Here is a 19209-nt window from a genome sequence, read left to right as displayed (position 1 = left end):
AGACTAATGTCACACTTCAATTTTCTACAGCTTAAAAACTTTATAAAATGTTATTAATTACAGCTAAAATATATTGTGTGTTATAGGCCAGCATTATTCTAAGTGCTTTAATTCAGATGTCTTAACTCATTTCGTCCTCACAACCACTCTAAAAGTAGGTACTCTACTATTATCTTCATTTTACAGATAAAGTTAGCTAAAAGTATATTTGGGGGGCAAAAACTTAGGCATTGTAAAAATTATTGGATTATCAGCCCCAAAGACATCCTTTATGAATAAAGTGAGCAGATTCACCTGGAAAGCCAGCTATCAAAGGCTTACTCTCAAATCTGAAGACTGTATAAATTAATAGAGATTTTTAAAAAATCTCCCAAAAGTTAATTTATTACTGTGATTTTTTAAAAATACTATACATGTAATAATCTCTTCTATTGCAAATTTGCTTTTCAAATAAGAAATTAACATTTATGCTTAGAGCGAGTGGTTAGAAGTGCAAATTCCTTTTCTGACTCTGCTGTTGACTCTGGGTGAATCATTTAACCTCAGTTCTTGTTTTTTTAATCCACAGAATGGGCGAAATAGCTAGAGACATTAATCCTATGACAACTCAGCAACTCACAGCATGCCTTTAGAAATGTAAACAGGAGATGTTTATTTTTTTAGGTAAAGTAGTGACCAAAGAGAAGATCCAGGAAGCCAAAGAGGTGTACAAAGAGCATTTCCAAGACGATGTCTTTAATGAAAAGGGATGGAACTACATTCTTGAGGTAAAAAATGGTTTCATGTTTTGACCTATGTATTTTGGTTTTGCTTTTAGTTCAGAATTTCTTGCCATGGAATTTGAATAGAAGATTAGACTGTACACAACACAGGTATTCAAACCTTGAACAACACAGGTTTGAATTGCATGGGTCCATGTACATGTGGAGTTTTTTCAGTAGTAGATACTGCAGTACTACACAATCTGCAGTTGGTTGAATCCGCAGATGCAAAATCACAGATGCAGAGGAACCACAGTTACAGAGGGCTGACCATAAGTTATACATGGATTTTTGACTGTGCAGAGGAGGGTGGGTGCCTCTAACACAAGCATTGTACTAGGGTCAACTGTAATTGTAACTCTTTTCTGTCTGTGACCCTATAAATATAATGGCTATTTAGACATTCTTGTGAAAAGTTAATGTTTAATTTTTTTTTCCTGGTAACACATCATTAGTATCTAAAATCTATAGCATATCTAAGTAATTTGTTGTAATATGTATTATAATTTAAATAACATTTTTCAGAAAGGTAATTTAATCCTTTCTTTGAAAATACATTATAATTAAGAAAGAGCATGATTATTTGGCAATTTGAAAATTTAAGCCTATTTTCTGGACTGTACATTATCTAAGAAAATAGATGCTGTGAGTCTGTCTCTATGCAATACTTCTAGGACATTTCCCTTACTGAATAGTTAGAAGAATGGTTTGGTGCAAATCTATGAAGTTAATTTTCATTCTTTATTGTACTGTAATATTCCTACCTAACATGTTTGGATTCCTTGCTTAAACTTTTGGGCATCCAAAGACATGGGAATTGAGTCATAAGTGTTGAATGTCCCCTGGTGGTTTTCTCTGTTACAAAGATAGGTTGGGAATGGGATCTATTGGCATCTTGCTATGTTAAGTGTTCATTATCTTTAAAATGAATGTCTTTTTCATTGTAAACTATCAAACACAAAGTAATTAGAAATACTTTAACTTTCCTGCCTGTATCGTAATATTGAATTTTACTGTTTGGTAATTACTGGTCTTTGAAGAAGTTGAGTAAGCACGCTGCTAGTTTTCCCATATCTTGAGTAAGGTCAGTAAAATATGTTGGCGAACATATTTTGATTATGTTGGCTAACTCATTTGGTTGACACTTAACCCATTTGGTTTGTTGTGAGGATTATAGTTATAGGTAAGTTAAGTGCTGTGCTTAGTAATAGAATTCTCAGTGGTCAGGGTGGTAAACCTTTTTATTTTATATTCAGAGAATCTTAGGAATTCATAGATTCCCTAGAGATAATCTTGTGTAACCCCTTTTACAAGCATGGAGTCTGAGACCTTGCGATTCTAAATTACTTGCCCACAGTTTCCTACCTGCTTTTGCATCCAAGCTAGGATTTTAAGGCATTATTCTTTCTGCTGTAACGTGATTTTTTTTTATTCTAGTTACCTTGTCCCAAATCACATAAATAAACCTTACTAGCCAAAAGTTAGCCACAGCTTTTAACTTTAAAAAGGGGGAGGCGTAATTAAATATCTAGTAACATACCATGTAGCCACTATATCCTCAGCCTAATTTGGGAGAGAATTGGTGCACTTGGATATTGACTGCCAAAGCTCTAGAAAGTATACTTATGATTGGTCTGTCTACTACCAAAATGGTATCAGGTCTACTACCAGTATAGAGAAAACCTATTTAAGATTCTTCTACTGGCAAGGAGTGCTCTCTTTTTCTTATTTGTTTGTTCATTTTGTTGTGCTCTCTAATAGCAGTCCATTATTTTATCTTTCAGTCTTTAGCCTTTCTTTTATGAAAATGACCTACTTAGAAGAGAGATAGTCCTCTTAGAATATGTTGGAATAAACTCTTTTTTTGGAAGGAATAGGAAAACAACTTTTTTGTTTTGAAATCAGTTTGAAATTCTCTTCAAGTGACAAATTTTCTTAGCAGAAGTACTTTTACAGCATAAAATTTAAAAATTAATGCTAGTACTAAACTGTTAATCATTTTAGCTAATTTTATTTCAGGAGGATAAGGATATTCTGACCAGATTACTAGCAATATAATAAGATCTACAATTGCAATTTCTATGACAGTAAGTTTAGCTTCTGTAAAATATAAAGAACCTTATTTAAACAGGTAATGGCATACCACCTGCTGAATTAATAATTTCATTATTGTCTCTTACCAGAAATATGATGGGCATCTTCCAATAGAAGTAAAAGCTGTTCCTGAGGGCTCTGTCATTCCCAGAGGAAATGTTCTCTTCACAGTGGAAAACACAGATCCAGAGTGTTACTGGCTTACAAATTGGATTGAGGTGAATTGTTTTGTTTTGTTTTGCTTTTCACTTTTACTTAACATTAATTGTAGATGTAAAAACCATTCAACTGGGATTCTAGTTTAAAAAATGCTACCAATAAAGTTATGTAACCTCCTAAAATTTACTAAACCTTTCCAGGCCTCAATTTCCTCACCTATAAAATGACAGTTGGACTAAATAATCTTTAAGTTTCCTTCCAGTAAAATCTAGTCTTCTGAGATCTTAAAATCAAATTGTAAAGAATTATTACTGTTAAAGCTCAGTTGGCCTCCATCTTATTTGTTGCAATCCTAAATATATACCATCATAGAGAAAGATTACAAAAACAGCACAGGTGTATTTTTAGTAACTTAAGACATTTTATGGCTGTTCTGTTCCAGTTAGACTAAAAGAATTTTGTTCAGCTTCTTAGTAACTGTTTTCTTTATTCTTTTTACCTAATCAGTTTAGGGCCTAGACTCTACCACCTGGTATTTCTCATTTAAATATATTCAAGATTCACTGATGCTTTTAATTTCTAATCTCAAAAGGAGAGTACATTATAGGCTGTGAGTTTATATTACAGGGCTTTGTTTGCTTTCCTGGTATCTGTACTTAAGCAATCATGTTTTCACAGCCTCATCGCTTTGATATTAATAATCTAATTAGATTATCATTAGCTTAGATTTTTATCTATAAGAAGAAATATCCTAGGAAGTAACCGTAGAATAATGTCACCCCACTATCTGAGAGGTGTTTACTTAGTGCTTGGTACTTTTTGTCTTATTAATGTATTGGTTAAACTAATTTGTTCTATTATAAAATAATACATTTGAGGTTCATTTATAAAGACTGGAAAAAGTTTAGAAAAAGTAAGAGGTCAGGAATATTTTTGAAATACATTTTTGCTAAGTCGACAGGAACTTTCTTTTTAGACTCTGGGTGGGCCATCAATTTATAATAGCCTAACAGGCTCTGAAACAGTGAACAATTAACTAAAGTAAAGATTTAAAATAGTTTACTTCTATGTCTTAAAACTTTGAATTAACTCATGAACTCAGAGTAAAAGGAAACATATTATTAACAGTTCTCATGCTATTTTACTGGCAGATGTTTTATTCTGAGGGGAAGGCATTATAAAGAGTAGAAGAGCTCTGAACCGCATCATCTAGTGTATCCTTTACGCTCAGTGCCAAAAGGTCCCACACAGATAAATCTTATTTTGAAAATCATCATTTGTGAATCACCTTGCTTCACTTTTTTTTCTTTTTAGTTTTCTGATTGAGGATTTAGTCAATAAGTACTCTTCCCCTGTGTTGAATTGGAGTTTCATAAAGCAGATGTTCAGCAGAGAACTAGTTCCAAGTCTGCCTTGCTTTTCATGTATGTTTTACTTTATCCTCTTAAGAAAGTGAAAAACACTAGCCTTAAAAAAAGTTTTTTTTTAACTACCTGTTTTAATAATCGTTATTTTGGTGTATTTCACTATAAAAAAACCGTAAAGTAAAAAAGTTTATATACGGCCATCTTAACAGCAGTTTGTTAGCAAATAGAAAAATATTTTTAGTTTAAAAATTATTAAACATAAAATCCAATATGAGGCTGTTAGATTTTGAAGAAAAAAAATGCCGTTTTCATTTGCTTATTGAGTTTACCTCCTATTCTAATGTATATTATTTAAATAATTTCATTCCTTGGTAGGTATTTTTATCTAAGGCACAAAAATGTATGTTCTGAAACAATCCCTTTGTGATAGAGCCTATGTTTTATAAAAAACTGTGTGTAATCTAAATACCGAGTCTCCAGAAGCTGCTTTCTCAGAGTCACTTTGCCTCTTTCGTGGGTTTCTGTGTGGGGTTAGAGGAGGTTCATCTTCCTCTTATCCATCTCCAGCCCAAGTTTACCACCTCATAAATGGAATCTGTTACCAAATCCAACAAACTTGTTATTTAAAAACTTGAGATTTTCTTCAGGAAATCCTTGATTTAAAACATTTTAAATAACAGTACTAAGTAGTATTCCTTCCAGTTCCCTTTGCCAGTATGTGTAAAGTGTGTGTGTGTGTGTGTGAGAGTGTGTGTGTGGTGGTTTTTTGTGGGTTTTTTTGGCCACACTGCGCAGCTTGTTGCATCTTAGTTCCTTGACCAGGGATTGAACCCGGGCAGTGAAAGCGCTGAGTCCTAATCACTGGACCGCCAAGGAATTCCCAGTGCAAAGTTATTAATAACATTCTTTGATTCACTGTACACTGAATTTTAAAATCCACTAAAATTATTGAATTGCTTTATCAATTTCAGTATCGGTGCTAGAAGAAACCTTAGCCCTCAAATCAGATTTTAAAACATGTTTAAGAGAGTCTAAGTGTTCTTCAGAGGTGTCTCAGACTTGTGAGGGGCTGAAGAATGAACATATTGGGCTAAACTTAACCATTTCTTCCAACCAAAAAAACAAAACAATACCTTTTTGCTGTTAAAAAGAAGACTTTAAAAGTATTACATTGATCAAATGCCCTCATTTCACAGATGAGGAAATTGAGCCCTGAGAGGTGAACAGGCTAGTTAACAGTGTAGGTCCAGTCCCCTTTCGACTATACCACACCATTTCTTATTCTTTAAAATTCCTTATCCTGGACAGTAACGTTATAATGAACACTTCTTAAATAAAACTTGCAGGTTCATTTACTTTAGTCTTAGTTTTCAGCTAAAAATTTTATCTTGATTTGTGTGGGCAAATTGCTGTTTTGCAGAAGTTTCCAACAAGGCCACTTTGTTAGACCTTGAATTAACCCAAACTAACTTGCCTTTTTTTCCCTTGCTTACACCTACAGTGATCTTTTTTAAAGGGGAGTGATTTTATTAAGAGTATAATTTAAGCTGATTTTGTTGGACTATGAAAAGGAAATGGTGATGTGAAGGATCACTGTGTCTCATAGTTATTTCTCTCCTTCCCTGGCATTTTTCGAGGGGTAAGGTCAATCTTCTACCTTTATAACTCAACTAGAGTTTTTCACATTATGTTTTCTATCTTTCTCATACTCCTAGATAATATCAGTCTAAGTTAAATTAAAAATGTGAGAGTTGATTGAATTAACTTCAGCAAATGAGTATTGATTACAGTTATATACCCAAAAATTGCTGGGCACAGAAATTAGAGTAAGTTATATCTTACTTAAGGGCCTTTGGAGGAGGAGCAATTTATTCTTAACTAACCACTAATATAAGTAAGAATGCTGAATTGGTAGCAAAAATAGGGAATTCTGTCTAAGATATCATGAAGTGGAAAATAAGCTTTTAATAAGGGACAGGAAAAGGTGAGGTATTCTTAGAATGGCAAGTAGCCCAAGGGAGACCATAGCATAAAAGTGGAAAATACCATAAGGGATAAATCTTTAGATGGTAAACAAGGCAAGTTTGTAAAAGCCCTCAAATTTCAACACGAATTGGCTGTCTTCCTCTGTGGACAATAGATAGCCATTAAAGGATTTTAAGGAATGGCAAAACCTGAATAAAACTCTTAACTTTAGAAGGATAACCAGTGCAGTATAAAGAGTAAGTCAGAGAAGCTAAAGATTAGAAGCAGGATAATCATGGGCACTGGCAGTGGAATCACTGCAATTACGAAAGAATAATTTCAGGAGCGGAATGCTTAGACAGAGGTGATTTGTCATAGAGTTCAAGTTAGGAGTTGCGTCAGTTTTCTACTGTTATGTAACAAACTACCCCAAAATAAAACAACTGCTATTTCTCATGATTCTGCGGTTGACTGGATGGTTCTCTGCTGGTCTTGCTTGGACTTATATGAGTCTGCGTTCAGCTGAGGGTTCAGCTCGGATAAAACAGTCTGAAATGGCCTCACTCCCATGTCTGGGCCTCAGCTCAGGTAACTGGGACTGCTGGACCTCTTTTCATGACTTAGGCTTCTTTATAACACAGCAGTCTCGAGGTTCTAAGAAAATGAGAGTAGAAGCTATAAAACCTCTTGAAACAGAAGCTTGGAAGTCATAAATATGGCTTCTGCTACATTCTGTTGGTCAAAGGCAAATCAAAAGGACAGCTTGGAATCAAGGGATGAAGAGATAGATTCCATCTCTTGATGGGAGGAGCTGCAAAGAATTTGGAGCCATAGTTAATCAATCATAGGAATCCAATGCTGCAGTTTTTCTTAGGTGACTGAGTTGGGAAGTCCAAGGTTAAATAATCTTTTTGTTTGTTTTTACTTATTTTATTTATTGGTCACTTAGCTGGTATTCAGCAAAAGATTGTTTTGTAAAATTTAATTAAGGAAGTAAATAGCTTTTTGAGTGAGCACAGATGTTGTTGTCAGCTTAGCAGCTCTTTCTAAAACAAATTTGAAGCTGCTTGTAATAGCAGACTATCTGGTTTACAAAATAAAAGATAGAAAATTACGATCCTAGAATGGAGGAGTGAATTCCTAAGCTATAATAATTAGTATAGTTGCTGTGATTAAGCATCAGACTTTCTTTGGAGTTTCCTGGCAGCCAAGGAAAAAAGGGAAAGCAAGGGACAGTTCTTAGCAGAAAGTAGGAACCCAGCAATTCTTTCATTTCCTCACTTGGGAACCTGTGTAATAGGAACTGAGTTACAAAATAGACAGCGACCTCACAAGTTTATAGCATATGCAGAAATGTTTCCTGTGGCTCTCTTACAATGACTTTTGATAAAAGCCAAGGACATAAAGCATAGCTCAATGAATAGAATTGTCTAGTGCTACACAAAAATACCTCAAGTACATAACCTACCAGTAGTCATGTTAGATCCGAGGAAAAATTAGATCCAGTACTACCTAGAGGAGTAAATAAATAACTTATTTAGATGTAGACTATTTAAGATGTAGACTATTAAGACCAGTGCTGGTCCATGAACTGTTTGATGCAGGTCCACATTAAATACGGAAATCAAGGATAAGCGTTTAGAAACTTTGATGGCAATTGCCTCAACATCCAAGTGTGAGTATATTTTATAAAACTATTGGTCCACAATAGATTGAAAATAAAAAAATACATTGGTCCTTCATCACAGATAGTCTTTCCAAATATTATTTGCTACTTTGGAGCTTTGGATGGAAAATAGGTAATTTGACATTCTTTACTGTTAAGGACCGAGTTTGCTTATCCTCTGTGTTGCGGATTTGAGAGCTGAGCTCGGCACTGTATCTGAAATGCATGTGGTAGGCGTCCTGCCATACAGTTGAAATGTCCAATTGGTATTTCTAGTAGTATGGAAGTCCAGGACATACCTCCAGAGAAAGCTAGGATTTTCCTCAGAAAGAACCCAATTTTTTATGTATTAATGTTTGTGGTTGATTTTATTACTACAGACTATTCTTGTTCAGTCCTGGTATCCAATCACAGTGGCCACAAATTCTAGAGAGCAGAAGAAAATATTGGCCAAATATTTGTTAGAAACGTCTGGTAACTTAGATGGTCTGGAGTACAAGTTACATGATTTTGGCTACAGAGGAGTCTCTTCCCAAGAGGTAAGAAACTGAAGTGAACTTCAATTAATAAAATGTGGATTGTCGGTTAGGTTACGGTTACCACTGTAAAGTTTTTGGGAAGTTACTGGGATTGATCTTGCTTCTAAGCAGGCCACATTTTGAAATTCCAGAGATTCAATCAGAGATATACATTAAATACCTAAGATGTGTTAGCCTATTTTAGAAATACCTGAAATACAGCCTTCAGTAAACATCCTTGTCCTTTACGTATTGGATGGATGGATGGACAGATGGATAAACAGATAAAATAAATATTAGCAGATGTCAGATAATGCTACAGGGAAGCCAAGGCAGAGTAAGGGAAAAGGAGGTGATGGGAAGTGGGGGTGGATCGCTATTGAATAGGTCTTTTTGAGGAGGCAACAGTTGAATCCTTAAATATTTAGGAAAAACTGGATCTTTGTCATAAGAAACTATTATCTCTGATAATAGTTAAATATCTCTTTAGGAATAACTGAAGACGATAATTGCTTTGGGGGCTATGCTCTATACCTCAAGTATGGGTCTTTTCTTTTTCTTTTTTTGGATTTTGGTTTATGGTTTATTTTCCAGACTGCTGGCATAGGAGCATCTGCTCATTTGGTTAACTTCAAAGGAACAGATACAGTAGCAGGAATTGCTTTAATTAAAAAATACTATGGAACGAAAGATCCTGTTCCAGGCTATTCTGTTCCAGCGGCAGAACACAGGTAAAATTCTGTTTTCATCCTCCTATTATCTAACCTTGGTTTTCTATAACTAAATTTTTTCATTCTGGTAACTCAGTGATGTTTTGTTTAACTACAGAGCCAGGTAGTACAGTAAATCTTCATGAATTTAAGCAATACTAATTCAGTATTCATACCCTGTATAAAGACTGGTCTTGGGGAGGTAGAGAACTTGTAACTGTCCTAATAGAAACAATTTAGGAGCTTTTTGCCAACTCATATATATTGCTCTGTAGGTTTTATTGTAAGGATTTTTTTAGCTTCTCTATTGCCGTGTGCAGATAGGTTGTATTCATTAAGTCTAGAAGCCCTCACTGTGAAACCTGGTCACTGTTTTCCCTTTCCCTGCTTTCTACATGACTTCACTTATCTTTGTTCTGGAAGTTATCTTCTGAACCCAGTACCCTCAATTATAGATGAGCAAGTTAGCCCCTTTTTTTTTTTTTTTTTTTTTTGCGGTACGCGGGCCTCTCACTGCTGTGGCCTCTCCCGTTGCGGAGCACAGGCTCCGGACGCGCAGGCTCAGCGGCCATGGCTTACGGGCCCAGCCGCTCCGCGGCATGTGGGATCTTCCTGGACCGGGGCATGAGCCCGTGTCCCCTGCATCAGCAGGCGGACTCTCAACCACCATGGAAGCCCGCAAGTTAGCCCTTTTGTTGAAAGGAAGAGTGTTAGAGTCTTCTTACGCTTCCTTATCTGATTTTACTACAGCATCTCAAGTTAAACTAGAAGACAATTATGATCTAGGCTATAGCTGCTCTGATCCTAGAGTTAATTTTATTGAAAGTTAGTGGAGTTTTTAAAATGTATGCCAAACCTTATTTCTGGTTCTTATAACAAAAATTATTTAATGTAATTAATTCGGGGCAGTTTATTAAATTCTACTCATACTTGAATATTGCAGGGTGTTAAAACCAGCAGTGAATAAAGCTGAGCTTTGATCTCAGGCAGTCTACTGGGTGCTACAAGGGATAGAAAGATGTAAAGAATTAATCCTATCTTTTGGATTAAAAATAGTACACTAGCAGCGTTCTGCTCTGTTAAGTGCTTTTAAAGAGGTACAATTAAAGTGCTCTAGCAGTGCAAAGGAAGGAGAAGTAGGGTCATGTGCCACTGATAGGGTTGGATCAAGAAAGGTTTTATAGAGATGGTATGCAAATCTTGACTTCTTGAACGATTGGTAAAATTTAATGGCAGACATTAGATTATTCATTCTCTAAGTATTTATTACATGCCTACCATGTGTTAAGCATTGTCCTGAAGGAGCAAGAATGAAAGGGGCGAATATGGATGTGTTTAGGGAATAAGGGCTGAAATGTATTTTGTAGGGACATTTTGTAGGGAATGTAGGGTAGAGTGGAAAGACAGGTTAGTAAACACCCTCAAATTTATTTTGATATTGAAATGTTAACTATTTGCTCATCATGCTAGATTATTCTAATTCCATTTTCAAATGGGAGTGGGCATTGAAGTTTTTGAGCAAAGAAGTGATGTCATCAGAGAAATACTGTCGAAAGAGTAATAGTGGGCTATCTTATGAATTGAAAAATAGAAATGAAAAGTTAGGAGGATTTATAGGAAGCTGTTGCAATAAGTTTGACAGATGATGAGGTTCAGATCCAAGTGGCTAAATAAATGGAAAGAAGGGGATAAACATGAGCATTGGCTAGGGAGATGAAATTGCTGGAACATGATGATTTGAATTGGGGCTCAGTAGAGGGTACATTCAGCTAACATATATTAGCATTGCTTTATTAGTAGGGACATGAATACTTTCACATGTAAGTTTCAAGACTGGTGAAACTGGGAAAATAAGAGTGACATTAACAGACCAGGATTTTAGGGTTGCAGTATTTTTATTTTTGGTCTTAGATATATGTACACCTTTTAAAAAACTTCTTGTAGTACCCATATATTAGACTCTTCATTGATGCTTTTGTTTCAGAGTAATAATATCATGAGTATGATACTATACATCTGAGAATAAAGGTGATATCTTCTTTAGGGCTTTATGTTAAAACAGGTTGAAAATCTATTGTATTTTTATAGTCTTGTAATATTTACTACACCTGCAAATTTGACTCTTTAATGTGTCAGATGTTCTTAAATAGACAGGTCGTTTAAACAATAGCAAAGTATAGTGAAAAGAGCTGTAGACTGAAAGTTGGGAAATCTGAGTGACCTTACAGCTGACATACTGGGTGGCCTTGGGCAAGTCATTTATCTCTCTGTTCTTCAGTTCCTCCATGCAGGAGGAGCTAAAATTTTACATCTCCTACATCAGAAGGTCATTGAGGGAAAATGAACTAACATCCAAGATAACTTTAAAATAAGAAAACACTAAAATTTAGAACATTGCCATTATTGTTATAAATATTTTCTTAAAGAATATATGAATCTGGACTTGAAAATATTCAATTACATAACTCTTCCTCAGACTTTGGAAAGGTATCAAATTAAATTAAGTAGAATTCATTGAACAAATATTTATGATCTCCATATACCAAATATTATACTAGATGTTATTATGATTAGATTATGTGGAGGGTGCTATGGGGAATGTCTGTGGGACGATGAGATGAAGAAACTCATTTTCCTCCCTAACAAAATGGATCTGTATTCCAGAAAAAAAAAAACCTGGGCTAAGGTACAGATTTTGGAAACTCTCACTACAAAGGTATTTTTTAAAAGCTTTTGAGTGTTTTTCACATAGGGAGGTATAGAGAGAGACCAGTGCCCCAGGTCACATTGAGAAAGGAGAGCATCTAGGGGAAACTGAAGAGGACCCATAGAAGTATGGGGAAAAAAATCAAAACATGGGATATGTCATTGAAGTCATTGGGAAAGAAAGCTTCAGGAAAGTTCACATGCCAAAGAGCAAGTAAGATAAAGACTAAAAATGAACCGTTAAGTTTGCTAGATGTGATACACACAAATAGCAGAGTTAGTTGACTGTATTGATACAATGCTAGTAAAAAATAAGGGCATAAACAGTGACCTCTTAACTCTAAGAGTTTGTTCTTACATTGCAAAGCTCTCCAGTGTTGGTACTTTTTGAGCTTAATTCTCTCCCTTATAAAGGGGACCATAGCAATTCTTGATATGAAGAAGGGGCTTCTCTTTATCCGTGTGTTAATTTTCCCTTTAGCCTGCAGATACTTGCATTAAGTGGAGAGTTGGCATCATAGCTACTTTGTTCACTGTAAAATGAGTTTTATATAAATATGCTATCTCTCCATTTCAGATGAGAGTAGTTCTGGGTAGCTAAGTCTTTACACCCCTGAAATGTGCATGCTCTGCCATCCCCCGCATAAGAAAAGTTGTTTACTTCAGTCCTTTAGAAAAAAAATAAGAATAAAACAACAATTTCAAAAATAAATTAGTATGACTTTTCAAACAGTTTTGAGATAATCTTATATCTGCATGGGGTTAAATGAATGGGTTGTTTTACTTTCCATCATTTTACTTTGGAAAATGGGGTAGAGGCAAAGACTAGCAAATTAGGGAGAAAGAAAAACTACTTGGCATGAGAAAATGGTAACAATTCTAAAATTCATTATGAAGTTTTCTTTAAGAATTTAAAAAAATTTTTATGTTATATATTGGTTAACCAGCAAGTACTTAGGTTACATGTCATTAATCTGTTCAAAAAGAACCACCATTATTGAGGACAGTGTAAAAATCACTATAATAATACTTGCCTAATAGAAACTCACACGCTTTATTTCCCATCTTAATTATGTTTTGCTGAAACTAAATATTATAATTCTTATTCCCGGAGCATATATTAAGTACTAGTGGATAATCTGTAAGTGAAATAAATGACTACCTGTTACTGGCCAACTGAAGATATAACAGGTAAAGAGTTAGTTTACTGTATCTATGCATGGTGTAGTATAAATAATTGCCTAAGTAATTGCTTTTAAGTGTAAGATTTTGAAATGTAAGAAAGATAAAATGTGTCCCTTCTATTATTGGTATATGGTTTTGAAAATGCACAGAAGGGAGCCAAATGCTTGCATGGCCTAGCAGAATAATGGGAGTATGTGTTCATTCCTTCTAACATCTCAGTGTAACGTAGAAAGTGTCTGCAGCAGGTACTTTTTAGCTCACTCATTTTAAATGGGTAGGTTCAGGAGGTAGGTTCAGGAATACTAAAAAAGAAGATAATGTAGTTTTATAGTTGGTTGAACATGACTTAAGAGTCTAAATAACTATTGGAGAGGAATGAGATTACTTACAGTCTTAAAAATTGGCCAAGGAGTGGTTTGGCTCAGATACTCAGTTAACCTTTTGATGTGCATTTATTAAACTAAATCACTCACCTTCTCTGCAGTGTTGAAGGTGTAGTATAGTAAACATGAGATATGATTCAGGAACATATAATGTGTCTGCCTAAGTAAATCTGTATTTTCATTTTGTTTTCTAGTACCATAACAGCTTGGGGGAAGGACCATGAAAAAGATGCTTTTGAACATATAGTAACACAATTTTCATCAGTGCCTGTATCTGTGGTCAGCGATAGCTATGACATTTATAATGCGTGTGAGAAAATCTGGGGTGAAGATCTAAGACATTTAATAGTATCAAGAAGTACAGAGGCACCACTAATAATCAGACCTGATTCTGGAAATCCTCTTGACACTGTATTAAAGGTAAATTTTAATACGTAAGTTGACTATTAAAGTGCCTATAGACCAGCTGCATCGACACTACTTTTAATTTCATTTATACACACACCATTTCAGAACTCTCTGGACTAGTCCCCTTATTTTAGAGTTGCAACCCAGAGAGTAATAGATTTGCCCAAGGTCACGCATTAATAACAGAGAAAGGATATCCAGAGTTATGGATTATTTATATACTGTCAAAGAAACAGTTAAGTACTGTTGAATAGATATTTTCTTTTTACCTTCAAAATTAATTAATAGTGTTAACATTGTAACCAGTCCTGTGATTTGGTTACCAAGTTTGTGGGTTCTTTCTTTTTCCTTTATCATTGCAGTACCTTTGAAGGTTTTAGTGCAAAGGAAATATGTGCAATGTAATGTGGAATAAAAATAATTTGGAAATAGTTTTCAAGTAGAGATTCATTACAGATACTGTTGATTCTCAATATAGCCTTGTTGCATTGTTTTTAGTGTTTAGGACTTGGTTTACCTTCTCTGAAAAGCACTAATAAGAGCAGGTTATTGATGCTTACTACTAGGAAAGTATAGTGCTGTGCGTGCTTTGCTTTAGCTGTGTCATTATTTAATCTCTATGAAAATCCTATGATCAATATTACAATCTCTTTTTTATAGACAAAGAGACCAGCTTAGAGAGGTTAAAATAAACTTGCTTCAGGTCACATGACATGTAAAATAAGCCAAGTATCCAACGTAGGTCTTTGTGGCTGTCACCTTCCCTCTTTACCACACTGTTTCCCAGCTGATGATTAGGTGATGAATTACCCCTTAAGAAAGTGGGATGTAGAATCAAGGAGGTCTTTTCCTATCCTGTTAATAGGCCATCTGAAGGTCTGATCTTAGCCTGAAATGTGAACAGATTTGGTTTTAGCAAACTGAACAGGTTGCATGTTTTTCCTGTTACCTAATAAAAATATCCAAACCTAGTTTCAAGAATCAACAAAGTTAGCAGTATGGAATGTTTTCATTGTTAGAACAATTTATTTAGGAAAAGGGAGTGATTGTTGGGTAGATCTTTGGAATCTCTGACCAAGCTTTCTGAGAAATTTTCAGTCAGTGTTGAGGTATTTCAGCTGCTCCCAAACTTGCAGTAGTTAATGAATAAGTGGGACAACTTGGCATATTAAGCAATTTGGTTTTAAAAATGGGTGTCATTGTTAAGTGAGAAGCACCTCAGAGAAACTACGGGTTATATATGCTTCATTTCCAGCTTTATCTGTGTATCATGATTTCTTTGAACTTTGTAATTCAGGTGGATTCGTGTCAGACAAATTATTTATGTCAGACAAATTAAATTATTGGGCACAAGCAGAAAAAAATCCAAATCAAAAGTATAATCATCTTTTTTAAATGATGTTTTATATACCTTTGAAAAATATTATATTTACCACTGTAAGCTCCTAATGTTAAACGGTTTTTTTTTCCTGAATCTACTTTGAAAAATGTGAGGGAAAACTACTTGTGTTCTGAGCCACTTTACAGTATAAGTTGACTTGGTAGAAAATTGCATGCCTGTTTCTAACATAATCAAAAGGAATTGAGACAAAATTTTAGAAGGCTTATACATAGTATTGTAAAATTTAATTTGATTAATTTTTATATTCTCGACCTTGCTTTGCTAACAATCTTGGGTTTTTTTAAACTTTGGAAAGCTTTAACACTTTTTTTTCAGTATTAGTTATTTTGTGTTTGGCTGTGTATTTTTCCATACAGGTTTTGGATATTTTAGGTAAGAAGTTCCCTGTTACTGAGAACTCAAAGGGCTACAAGTTGCTGCCACCTTATCTTAGAGTTATTCAAGGGGATGGAGTGGATATTAATACTTTACAAGAGGTACGGATTTTATATTAAAAGTTTCAATAAAGCAATCCTTATAATTAAACTCCTTTTTATTAGTTTGATAAAGAACACATTAATAATTTAAGTACAGCTGTGATTCTTTTAATAAGTGTTTAAGATGGTTTATGTCTTTTCTGTTAATTGCTTAAAATTTAAAATATAGAAGTATATTTAAAATACATTAACTTAAAATACAGAAGTACCGGCCAAACCATACTGCCAGTCCTCATTGGCCGCCCTGGATGATGAGCCCAAAGAAGTGTCACTAGGAAACAAGAAAATGCCAGTCAAGGAATATTTTTTGTATATACAACAAAAAGTCTTGACACTGTACAAATAGGTCTCAGTTTTAATAGAATGGAGCTTCATTCTAACAGTGTGAAACTTGAATGATATTCATCTGTGCTTTTTCAAAAATCATTGAATGGTTTGTCACCTCTTCTAAATTTTAACATTGACTGTTACCACTATTAGCCAAATAGCGTATGTTTTATGCAATTTAAAACTTTTTCCTCTTTTGTTTCTCGGATAAGCTTCTAAGGAACTCAATTTTTATGGAGTATTTTGGGTATTAAAGACTATCAGCGATACCACGCTGTAGACTGTCAGCTACTATAAAGCACCGAAATTTTAATGTATGTAGTTTCAGATGGAATCTTCTGTTTGAAAGAGTTCAGTGTGGTTAGATTAAGGTCAGTACCCAAATTATAAATAGTTTGTTTTCCAAAGATTCATTTAGAAGTAAGAACTATTGGGACCTCCCCAGCAGTCCAGTGCTTAACGACTCCATGCTTCCACTGCAGGGGCCAAGGGTTCCATCCCTGGTCGGGGACATTGCACATGCCGCACAGGGTGGCCAAAAACAAAAAAAAATTAAACTAAATAAATAAAAGTAAGAACTATTGCATATCACTATCAGTACTTCCGTGGCGATATGCATTTAGAGTTTGAAAATGATGTCTGGAATAGATGTCTTGCAATAACAGAAATGAGGTTTCTTCTACCAACTCTCCCAAACTGCCTTGCCTAAGAAAAGTAGAAACTTCCCCAGCTCTTCTAAGGCTTTGATGTGAAAAGGAAGGAAGAAAAATCTGCAGCAAGGAAGAGGACCTGAGCATAGAAATCTCAGCTGGCATGTTTAATTGCAGTTGTCCTGTCGCTCAGCTGAATTGAAGGTTTCTGACCTTGGTATCAGTTAAGAACTAGTACGCATACCTCCATTGTAGCGGGTACCCTCACACATACTTATCGCCCTTTCAGATGAAGAAATGTGGGCAGGGTACTGTATATCAGAATACGCATTAGCCCAGTGCGCTTCCCGTTGCTTATACCTACCCTCACTTGTTCTTAGGGGCAGCTCTTTAAGTTCGGTTGTTCCATCAGGTATTTGAACTTCCCTTTAAAAACTGAAGCTCTTTGGCTTTCCTTTTTTTCTTTTTGTTTTCTTTTTTAAAGTTGAGAATCAGTTCAGAACTCGAACTTTTTTTTTTTTAAACTCCATGATCAAGAAGTTAAGTTAAATATTGAGACAGATATTCTCTGGCATTGGTGAAACCTTAAACAGAATGGTCAGAGAATGAATAGTTGGTATTAATGCAGATGCACTCTTTACCTAAAGGGGGTAATACCTGCTACCTGCTTTCTTCATACTGTAGGTGGGTCAAAGTAAGTCTTTAGAAGCAGGAAAAGGAAATTCATATAGCATTTTTGCTATGTCTAGTCAGATTTCCTTCTGATTTGTATGTGCAAATATTTTTAAACAGTAATTTTTACTCTAATTCCATAATTTCCTGTAACAATAGAAAAATTCACTTAAACTTTAAATTGTCTAAATTTCACAACTTTTGGCAAAGCTATATGGGAAGAATATCTTATTGGTCCTAAAATACAGAGATATGACATTAGGTGATACTGTTCTTTGTGATTTACTCCTTCTTGTGCTTCTGAGGCTTACCTAAAATCAGGTGACAGTTCTGAAACTACTTTCTCTATATATTTTACCCAAATCTCCTTACCCTCCATCTTTATCTGTTTCCATTTCTTCTCCCCCATTTTTTTGTTCTACTCCTTGTATTTCTTCAGTATTGAAATGCACTTTTTAGAACATGCCTTAATTTTGTGTTGTCTTATAAGGTTTTTATTATTATTTTAGTTATACTTAGTTTACAGTTAGTTCAGTGAAAAATAAATCTGAATTCAGGGCCCTTGAGTACTTTCGGGTTCAGGTATAGTAATAAAAGACATGAGACTGGGTTTATGTACAACCTAAGGAATCACTTTAAAATAAATTGCATATGTTTCCATCTTGATTCCTGACATATACCAGGAGAATTAGATGGCTGAGATATTTTTTTAAGTGTGGGCTTGTTAAAAGATGAAGGTCCTTGGAGTTTATCTATCTGTGTCTTGCAAGGTTGAAAATAAGGATAGATAAAAGGTCAGTTTGAGACTTTTGGTATTGGGGGGAATATGGCAAATTTATATTAATGATTCACTTAAAACTATTAGACTTGCTTACGGTTTTCTGATCACTTCTGAAAGTTCTGTTTAAATAAAATGAAACGGGACTTTCCAGTTACTTCCTTTCGACTATTCTTATAAAATTAAAAATGGTTATTAAATTTTATTTGCCACCTTCTACCATAAAAGTGATGGAATATGTTAAATAAGACAGATGCTAGGTAAATAAGTCCTGCTTAGGAAAAAGAAATACAAATGATGATAATAATGTAGATTAATAAATTAATGCAACTTTTAAATTATGTGTCCCTTAACTATTCTAGTTGCTGGAACTCTCTGTTCATATAGGTCTCTCTTTCTGGCTTTTAGATGATCATTCTCCCAAAAATGATCCAATGATAAATCTTAACACCCAATCAGTTCATAATTTTGCTTACGGCACTGGAGTACCAGCCAGAGTAAGATGACTGCCAGTGTCTCAACTGTTACGCAGGAGAGGGTGTTTTATACTGTTTTACCACCAATATCCGTTGACTTTTAAATGCCCCATTACATATGACATGTGATGACATGTATTGAGATTTATTAGTGATGAGGAGTGTCATTTCTAGAATCTAGTAATTTGGGGCAAACATCCAGGCCCCATTGCTTGTGCTACTGGCATCTGGGCAGTAACTGCAAGAGGTAGATGAGAGTTTACTCAAGTAACCTTAGGTATTTATAGCTATTATTTTTCTCCCTCTCATTTCCTCCATTCCCCCAACCTAAACCACAATCACTGTGACTACAACACAAATTCAGGAACTTTGAATGAAATCCCCTCCTTCTACACTTATCCCTTGGGCTGCCCTTTTTTGGGGTTGGTGGGTCTTTTAAAAGAAAAGAGTGGAATGTAACTTTGTGTAGACCTTATTCTTATCTCATTATTTACTGTGTTATAAAA

General features: G+C 34.9%; 1 protein-coding gene across 2 annotated transcripts in view; it reads left to right on the top strand.

Annotated features, from left to right (window-relative positions):
* Window positions 1–19209, top strand: part of NAMPT (nicotinamide phosphoribosyltransferase) — a 41795-nt gene that overhangs the window by 8668 nt on the left and 13918 nt on the right. For both annotated transcript variants that reach the window (XR_009565130.2, XM_030834390.3), the window contains 6 exons: window positions 664–767; window positions 2945–3073; window positions 8393–8551; window positions 9125–9261; window positions 13709–13934; window positions 15681–15800. Coding sequence is in view for 1 of the 2 variants with exons in the window: in XM_030834390.3 (XP_030690250.1) it covers window positions 664–767; window positions 2945–3073; window positions 8393–8551; window positions 9125–9261; window positions 13709–13934; window positions 15681–15800 (875 nt within the window). In the remaining variant the exon portion in view is untranslated. The remainder of the gene's footprint in view (window positions 1–663; window positions 768–2944; window positions 3074–8392; window positions 8552–9124; window positions 9262–13708; window positions 13935–15680; window positions 15801–19209) is intronic.

Source organism: Globicephala melas, chromosome 9 (genome assembly GCF_963455315.2).
Source record: "Globicephala melas chromosome 9, mGloMel1.2, whole genome shotgun sequence".
NCBI lineage: Eukaryota > Metazoa > Chordata > Mammalia > Artiodactyla > Delphinidae > Globicephala > Globicephala melas.
The sequence above is the reverse complement of the archived record's forward strand: the minus strand, read 5'-3'. Positions and strand labels throughout refer to the sequence as shown.